This window comes from Chaetura pelagica, unplaced genomic scaffold (assembly GCF_000747805.2).
Source record: "Chaetura pelagica isolate M959 unplaced genomic scaffold, ChaPel_1.0 scaffold32, whole genome shotgun sequence".
Classification (NCBI taxonomy): domain Eukaryota; kingdom Metazoa; phylum Chordata; class Aves; order Apodiformes; family Apodidae; genus Chaetura; species Chaetura pelagica.
This window is the reverse complement of record NW_009952368.1, coordinates 707,243-716,346: the sequence shown is the minus strand read 5'-3', so window position 1 is coordinate 716,346 and position 9,104 is coordinate 707,243. Positions and strand designations below refer to the sequence as shown.

General features: G+C 47.7%; 1 protein-coding gene across 2 annotated transcripts in view; it reads right to left on the bottom strand.

Moving 5' to 3' along the window:
- Window positions 1-8,384: 8,384 nt before the first annotated feature.
- Window positions 8,385-9,104, bottom strand: part of ETS1 (v-ets avian erythroblastosis virus E26 oncogene homolog 1) — a 67,327-nt gene continuing 66,607 nt past the window's right edge. For both annotated transcript variants that reach the window (XM_010008088.1, XM_010008087.1), the window contains one exon: window positions 8,385-8,600. In XM_010008088.1, coding sequence (XP_010006390.1) covers window positions 8,385-8,600 — 216 coding nt within the window. The remainder of the gene's footprint in view (window positions 8,601-9,104) is intronic.

The window sequence follows — 9,104 nt, the reverse complement described above, 5'->3', positions numbered from 1 at the left end:
CGCTGGAGTGGAAAATGCTGACTCGGGAAGGCAGCTCCAGCACCCCCGGCAGCACCAGCCCGGGCACGGCCAGTCCCGGCGGGGAAAGGGGACCCGAGTGGCCAAAAACCTCCCAGCAGCCCCAAAGCTCCTGTTCGTGTGGGGTAAGGCCCTTGCTGCTGCCAGCAAAGTCATTGCCATGTGCTTGATGTGGGTGTGCATGGGTGTGCATGGGTGTGCAAGGGGGACATGGGTGTGCATGGGTGTGCAAGGGGGTACATGGGTGTGCATGGGTGTACATGCCTCTACATGGGTGTGCAAGGTTGTGCATGGGCGTACATGCCTCTGCATGGGTGTGCAAGGGTGTGCCAGGGTGTACATGCCTCTGCATGGGTGTGCCAGGGTGTGCATGCCCCTACATGGGTGTGCAAGGGTGTGCCAGGGTGTACATGCCTCTGCATGGGTGTGCAAGGGTGTGCCAGGGTGTCCATGTATGTGCATGCAAGGGCATGGGTGTGCCTACATGCACTTACATCCTTGCTGCTGCCAGCAAAGTCATTGCCATGTGCTTGATGTGGGTGTGCATGGGTGTGCATGGGTGTGCAAGGGGGACATGGGTGTGCATGGGTGTGCAAGGGGGACATGGGTGTGCATGGGTGTGCAAGGGGGACATGGGTGTGCATGGGTGTGCAAGGGGGACATGGGTGTGCATGGGTGTGCAAGGGGGACATGGGTGTGCATGGGTGTGCAAGGGGGACATGGGTGTGCATGGGTGTGCAAGGGGGACATGGGTGTGCATGGGTGTGCAAGGGGGTACATGGGTGTGCATGGGTGTACATGCCTCTACATGGGTGTGCAAGGTTGTGCATGGGCGTACATGCCTCTGCATGGGTGTGCAAGGGTGTGCCAGGGTGCCTCTGTATGGGTGTGCAAGGGTGTACATGCCTCTACATGCACTTACATGCCCTGTATCCCCGAGGGAAGGAGCAGAGCTCCTGCTGCAGCCCCCAGGCCACCTCCCCACATCTCTCCATCCTTCCCCTGTATTCCTGCTTCTCCTCCTTGTTCTCCTCTCTTGTTCCACCTTGGAGATTTCTAGAGAGCCCTTCCCCTGGTTCAGCCCTCAATAATTTCGGTTCCCCTTTCACTCTCTCTTCGTTCCCCCCAGCACCAGTTCAGGTGTCACATTTCAAGACACCGACCAGAAAAAAGCCCTTTTCCTCTCCAGCCTCTGCTTAGAGCAGCAGCTCTTGGCTGCTTTGGAGCCTGCAAAGCCCCCTCCACCCTGCAGACCCTGGGACACAGATATGCTGGGGATACAGACATCCCTGGGATACCAACATTCCTGGGATACAGTAATCCCGGGGATACCAACACCCCTGGACTCCCATGTGCCAGTGCCTGGGAAAACCTTTTGGCTGCTCTGGCTTTGTTTAAAGCTCCGTATCTGGGGTCAATAAGCCATGGAAAATCCTCCTGAAGGTGCAATTCCCTGCACAGGCAGGTTTGGCCTGCAAAGCTCTTCCTCTTCAGCTGAATGTTGATGCTCTTTCATTAACAGCTTAATTAATGACAGGCAGACCACTGCAGGGGGTGCAGTGCTGCCCTGGTGATGCTCTTCCCACCCCACACCCTGAACTCTGCTTCCCCACCCTAAATGTCCTTATTTATTATTATAATAATATTCCCTGGAGAACCTTGGCTTGGGAAAAGGAGTCGGGGCCGGGGCAGGGGCACCAAAGAGGGGAGTGTTGGCTTCATCCTCCACCCCTGGTGCTTCCTCTGGGGGGCTGGGGTGCTCAGCGGGGCCGTTAACTGCCAGCATTTCCCCAGAGGCTGCCCCAGGTGCACAGGGGCTTCCCAGAGGGTATTTATAGTGAAAAACGTTAAAACAATCATCTGCAGTCACTAGGGGGGATGATGAAGGATGCAGCTCACTTTGCCCTTTGTTTTTTTAACTCTTCTCCCTCCCTTTCACCTGCAAGGACCCCTTGTCCTCCAGTCCTTCCCCAGGACATCTTGCTCCCTTGCCTGCCCGAGAGCTGAGCGACTAGAAATGGAATTATTCTAAATATTCCTTGTCCTAGATTCATCTGTTGCAACCTCCTTCAGTTGACGCCTCCTCCACCCTCCTTGGTGTTCAACCAAGGGGGACAGCACGTTGGTGGATGCCCAGTCTGATCCACTTCATGCTGATTCAGGCAACCAAGTGTCAGATGGTGTCCCCTGGGAATTTCCCGTCCAGACTCCCCAGCCTGGTGAGTCAGCTCCTCCTGGACCCTGAAGCTATCAAGATGCTGGCCTCATGAATCAGCACAACGGTCTGATTTGATGCCTTGAGGCAATTTCTCCTCTTGAAGGCCCTCAGCCCAAAGTCTCCAGGAGGAAAGTGGATGCCCAGCAGCATCTTCATGAGTTGGCCCCACCTATTTCACAGGAGTCTGAAGCAAACAGCTGCTACCAAAGTCATTTGGGGTGGTAAACCACAGGTATCCCGAGCTCCCAGTGATGATTCAGGATGAAAGACCAGTTCGAAGCCCTGGGGGAACAATGCAGAGTGGGGACAGCCTCTGAGGAGTGGACAACCCACATGTCCTGCTCCCAAAGTGAGATGGAGCCAACAGCACCTCCCTCCTCCTACCCCCGAGCCCACAACTGTGATGACAGAAGCCAGACAAGCCAGGCCCTTGTCTCCTATAACCACGTGACGTTTTTAACAAGCAAAAAAATAGTGAATTTTCTGGGATTTCCAAGTTTTTCCACTGTTTTTCCACTTTGCTCCCCAAATTTCAAGAGTGAAGGCAACTAAAGACCACACGGACACAGAGGGCTATGAATTATTCTTCTTTTAATTTCACATGGTTTAAAATACGATATGAAATAAGGCTACAGTATATAAAAAACTCTCCAGCAAAATGATGTGCCAGCATCAGCAATTAAAACAAAACCAACCCCCTCCTTCTTTCAGAATTCCATGTTGGAGGGACTTTTTCTTTTATTTTTGTATCCCTTAAAAAAAAAACAACAACACAACAAAACCCAAGACAAAACAGAACAACACACAGACACACACACGTCGCTACATCTCTATGCTACCTCAGCTCAGTTGTTTGGTTTCTTTTTTTTTACCAGTCTTTCCCCTCCAAGGTCAACATTCTTCCTATAATTCCCCTTGTGTGCTCTTTTGTTTTCAATAGGCCTTTAACTTCTACAGTCTTTAGGGATAATGAAAAGCCCTTAATTGTGGTGTTTGTTTTGGTTGGTTGGTTGGTTGGTTTTGGTTTCTTTTTTTTTAAAAAAAAAAAAAGCACCTGCTTTTTTCCTTTTTTTGGAATTTTTTTTTTTTTCATCTCACTTTTAAATTTTTTTTCCACTTTTAAAAAATATAAATTATATGAAAATACAAGTTGGAAAATAGTCGAACAGCACAATATAACAATCTCTTTTTTTTTTTTTTCTTTTATGTTTATCAGCTTAAAAACAAAAGAAATCCCATGTGTAAAAAACAAAACAAAACAAAAGACTTTTTTTTTTTTTTCATTTACTGAGGCAGTTAATTCCTGGAGATATTCCATTATAACATATATGTATACATAGATTTATCATCTATTTAAACCTCTTTGGAATGTAGACAACAGCTCATAGATGTTATATAGACCCTACCAGAGAGCAGAGCAAGCCAAGGCATCCAAATTTTGCAGTATTAATGAGGAACAAGCAATTAAGCCTTAAAGCCTCACAGAAAACCCTTCCAGAAGAGCAGGAGTCAGAAGATAAAGATGTTTCCTGAAGCATCTAAATTTATTGGTGCTTACAGGGACTGTTTTTATGGAGGATGTGTTGGTTTGGAAAGACACGAGAAGGTTAAATTTACAATGTTTTCTATTTCTTGCCCTGTTTGGATCCACCTGATGTTTGGAGCAGGATAGTGCTAGTGTGGAAATAAAATAGGACCTACACATGAGTGGCCATGGGTTATGGTCATCCTACACACAGAGATGGAGAGAGGCAGCAGAAAAAGTGCTTTGCTTTTTTCATCAGGTTTTGGGGTTATTTTACCTTTTACTGAGGTGTCAAACCTGAAGCCCTGGAAAGCTCCTCTTTGCAAGAGCAAAGCTCCCAAGGGAGGGCTCAGGCTTTGCTGGGGACACCCCCCCCTGCATGAAGAACAGCAGATCACAAGGAGAACATAGAAAATAACCCCCAAAAATCATCAGACACACCTGAGACGTTCCAAAACAAGACAAAATTCCCCCATTTCCAAAAGCCACATGTATCTGCCAAGGGTGAAGCTCATCCCCATGCAGAAAAAACAGCACAGGAGCAAGTCCCATCCCTGGCAGATCTCCATCATCCTTCTCAAATCCATCCTTCTGGTGTGTGGGTTAACCACATTTTCATGGCCTCAAAAAATAGGTCAGAGGGTTTGGGTTCCAGACAGCCCTTGCCATAGGTCAGCAAGCAGTTAAAAAGCAGAATGAAAAGAAAAAATAAAGATAAACAAAATTTCCAGTGTATAAACAGCACACAACCCTCTCTGGGATGGTCTCTAGGTTGGGAATATAGAGCTAAAGGAAAACAGAAAGTGATGTCCCTTTTTTCTGTTGCACCTGCACACAGGCTGTGAGCTGGGATGGCCGATGGCTGGGAAAAATGATGGAGAAGCTCTGACCAGGGGCTACTGCCAAAAACCAGAGCTGCTTTCTACAACTCACCCTTTCTAACCTTCAAGCTGCCTTCCCAAAATCACTGGGAACACACAGGTTCATCTTGGAAACCTGGAACAAATAAGCATGGTGAAGCAGAGGAGGTATTTAGCCTGGCAAAAGAATGGGGCTGGTACCTGAACCTGTGGGTTTTTTTGTCAAGAGGGAGATTTCATCCCTGTTTTCTGCTGGAAAAAGGCACTTCAGCTGCAGTGGAGCAGCTGAGCAAAGCAGGAGCCACATCCTGAGGCACAGTGTGAGGGTAGGACATGGTGTGCCCAGCCTCCTGGCAGCACCCTGCTGTAGGGTGCAAGAGTTTCACTGCTGGAAGTGGCCTGTGAAGGGTAAGCTAAGGGCACTTGGCAGCAATCCTGAACCTAAAAAACCCACCCAACTGCTGGAAATCCAACCCCCACAGTGTGTCCTGGCAGGGTGTTCTTTAACTGCTCCCCCCTGCACACATCCGTGCCCTCACATCTTGCTCAACTCCCAGAGCTCTGCCCCAGGGCCTCACTGGCAGGGGATCTCATCCATGATAGCCACTTTTTCCTTTCCTCTCCCCAGCTCAGCCAAGCTCTTTTTTCCCATCCTCCCTACCTGCCCAAGATATGAGCTGAAATTTAACCTCCCAGCAGGCAGTGTCCCTTTCCTCCTTTGCTGCACATTCCTTCCACCTTCCTTCCATCTCCTTTTCCTTCCTTTCCATCCATCTCACCCTTTTCCCTCCATATGCTCAGTGGGATGATGCCCAGCCCCACGAGCTAACAGCATAACTGAAAACCTCCCTCACCTAACCCACCATCTGCTTCCACACCCCTTGGCTAGAGCTCCCTCTTAGCCCACTTATTTCCCCTCCAGGACTCCCTTTTTTAAGCAGGCAGCAATTTGGGGGCTGACTCCCCCCAGCATGACCCCCTGAGGATACAGAGGTGCTGGGTGCCTCTGGCTCCAGAGGAAGCAGAGGAGAGCCCAGCACCTCTAAGCATCACCTTGCCCCTCTGAAGGGGGTTACGTGCCCCAGTGTTGCAGCTCTTTGCCATCCTGTCCTGCCAAAGATTTATCAGCCTGGATCAAACTGGCAGTGCCCAGTGAGCAATTTGGGAAAGCCAAAGCCCTTCCCTGCCTCCCCCAACTACTGTCTCACAGCACCTGTGCAGGGAATACAACTACCTCTACCACACAGACAACACAAAGAGAAGGTACTTTTGGTTCAAACACTGTGTTCTGGAAGAAAATGCCCAGTGGCTCCCAGGGGAGAAAACCCCATCTCAGCAGTCAGGTCCACATGGATCTGGCTCTGGGGTTGTATTTGGACAGGGAAACAATAACCTCTTAACTCCTCTAACACCTCAACAATCCCTTAGCTCACCCTTTGCTCAGAGCATCCCGGGAAGTGCTGGGGGCAGCAGGATTTCCCCCTCTGAACACAAACCATGCTGTGAAAGGCTTGGAGGACAGAGGAAGCAGCTCCCTCTGGACTGATCCTGCACCCATCTCAGGCAAGCAGCGACACCTCTGATTTACTCTGGTGACACTGGGATACACTTTGTGTCACTCACACCCTGACAAGGTCTGCAGAATCACTAAAGAACCCATCTGCAAGGACAATTTCCTTTCTGCATGTGCCCAGGATGGTAAAAAGATACAGCAATAAAGACAGAGCTGGTCGAAACAGGAAGGAAAAAACATTTCCCTTTGTTTTTTCAATTTTTCCTGATTTTTTCCCCCCTAATGAACTTAAACATTTTCCATTTCTCACACTCAAAACACGTGAATTTCTCCCCTTTCTCCTTCCAAAAACCAAAACCCCCACATTTTCTGAAAGCACCAAAGTGTTCCTTGAGGACTGAAAAAAATTTGAAAATGCAAAAAAAGACATTTTCCCAGCAAATCTCGTTAGGGTTTGTGCACAAAGCAGACACAGCCATACAAAAAGACCCCTTTTTATCAACAAAGGAAAGCAGAAATTTCAACCAGCTTTATCAGCAAACAGCAGAGCAAAGAGTGGGGGATTGGAAGCACAAGCCACACACCCAGCCAGCATCACCAGGAGCCAGTTTGGAGTTAAATTTTCCTTCACATATGATCTGGAGATGCCAAGTGTTACACTTCTCCAGTGGGGTCTACATAAACACACTGGTTATTGATTGAGTTTTTTTAGTTTTTCCTCACTGTGATAAAACTCTCTGCTGGCAGAACAGAAACAAACACACACAATATTGCAATACTGAGACCATCTTAGAGCTTAAGACTATTTAAAAAAAAAATACTGGCACAAAATTTAATAAAATAAAACTTTAACGAAAAAAAAAGTCTTGATCCCTCCTAGAAAAAATTCTGCCTTTTGTAGAGAGAAAGGCCTTGTACCAAGAATGACAAAGTTCTTGGTTTTTTCCTATATTGCCCCTCCCCGAAGCAGGACTATTCACCCACTTTGGTTTTTCCCTCCCTGATTTAAATCCTTGGGAATACTGTCACTTCCTGAACTGTTGGCTTGTGTGAATAACCAAAGGGATCTGCTTGATTCTTTCTTCCTACACAGCAAGGGATGAGGAGGGGTTTGTTCCTTTTTTGAAGTGAGCTACATTGTTCTGGCTTTCTTAAAACTCAGAATTTCACCCCTAAAAAAGCCTGTCTTGGAGCTTTCAGGAAAGAAAAAAAAACAACAAACAAAAAACAACCCATCCTTCTGCAAACCAAACTCTTTGGGTTTTTGGCCAAAAGTTGGCTCCTTTCACCACCCTCTTTCCTCAATGCATCAAAAAAAAAATAACGAACAACGAAAGTAACAGCAAAAAAAAAAAACCAAAACAAAAATAAAAAAGAACCAACAGAAAAAAGTCCCATTGACTCTCCAAAGTAACACGGGTGAGGTTCTCCACCCATGGCTGGCCACCTTCACTCATCAGCATCTGGCTTGACGTCCAGCATGGCGTGCAGCTCCTCGGGGGTGTAGCCCAGCAGGCTCTGCAGGTCGCAGACGAAGCGGTACACGTAGCGCTTAAACAAACACACACAATATTGCAATACTGAGACCATCTTAGAGCTTAAGACTATTTAAAAAAAAAATACTGGCACAAAATTTAATAAAATAAAACTTTAACGAAAAAAAAAGTCTTGATCCCTCCTAGAAAAAATTCTGCCTTTTGTAGAGAGAAAGGCCTTGTACCAAGAATGACAAAGTTCTTGGTTTTTTCCTATATTGCCCCTCCCCGAAGCAGGACTATTCACCCACTTTGGTTTTTCCCTCCCTGATTTAAATCCTTGGGAATACTGTCACTTCCTGAACTGTTGGCTTGTGTGAATAACCAAAGGGATCTGCTTGATTCTTTCTTCCTACACAGCAAGGGATGAGGAGGGGTTTGTTCCTTTTTTGAAGTGAGCTACATTGTTCTGGCTTTCTTAAAACTCAGAATTTCACCCCTAAAAAAGCCTGTCTTGGAGCTTTCAGGAAAGAAAAAAAAACAACAAACAAAAAACAACCCATCCTTCTGCAAACCAAACTCTTTGGGTTTTTGGCCAAAAGTTGGCTCCTTTCACCACCCTCTTTCCTCAATGCATCAAAAAAAAAAATAACGAACAACGAAAGTAACAGCAAAAAAAAAACCAAAACAAAAATCAAAAAGAACCAACAGAAAAAAGTCCCATCGACTCTCCAAAGTAACACGGGTGAGGTTCTCCACCCATGGCTGGCCACCTTCACTCATCAGCATCTGGCTTGACGTCCAGCATGGCGTGCAGCTCCTCGGGGGTGTAGCCCAGCAGGCTCTGCAGGTCGCAGACGAAGCGGTACACGTAGCGCTTCCCGGCCGTCTTGTGGATGATGTTCTTGTCGTAGTAGTAACGCAAGCCCCGGCTCAGCTTCTCGTAGTTCATCTTGGGTTTGTTTTTCCTCTTCCCCCATCGCCTGGCCACCTGGGAAGAGGGGGAGGAGGAGAGTCAAGGTGGGATGCAGGGCATGGGGAAAGGGGGGGAAAAATCAGTCTGGATTTGTTGGGCAAGCGGCTGGACATGAGGGAAGGGAGAGGACTGGGTATTAGAAGAAACTTCTTCACTGAAAGGGTTAAATAAAGACTGGAACAGGCTGCCCAGGGAGGTGGAGGAGTCATCATGCTTGGAGGTTTAGAATCAGAGACTGGCTTGGGTTGGAAGGGACCTTAAAGATCATCCATTTCCAACTCCTCTGCATGGGCATGACCATGAAATGACAGGTGCACACAGCCAGTCTATGGGCACCACCACCTCACAGACACCATGCCCACAGCAAGGGAACTGAAGGATGAGAGCCACACTAGAGTTAAAGCCCTAAAGCTGCCCTCCCCAGACAGGCTCTGCTGGTGGAGACACCCTTTCAGGCCACTGCATCATAGAACCATAAAATGATTTGGGTTGGAAGGGACCTTAGAGATCATCCAGTCC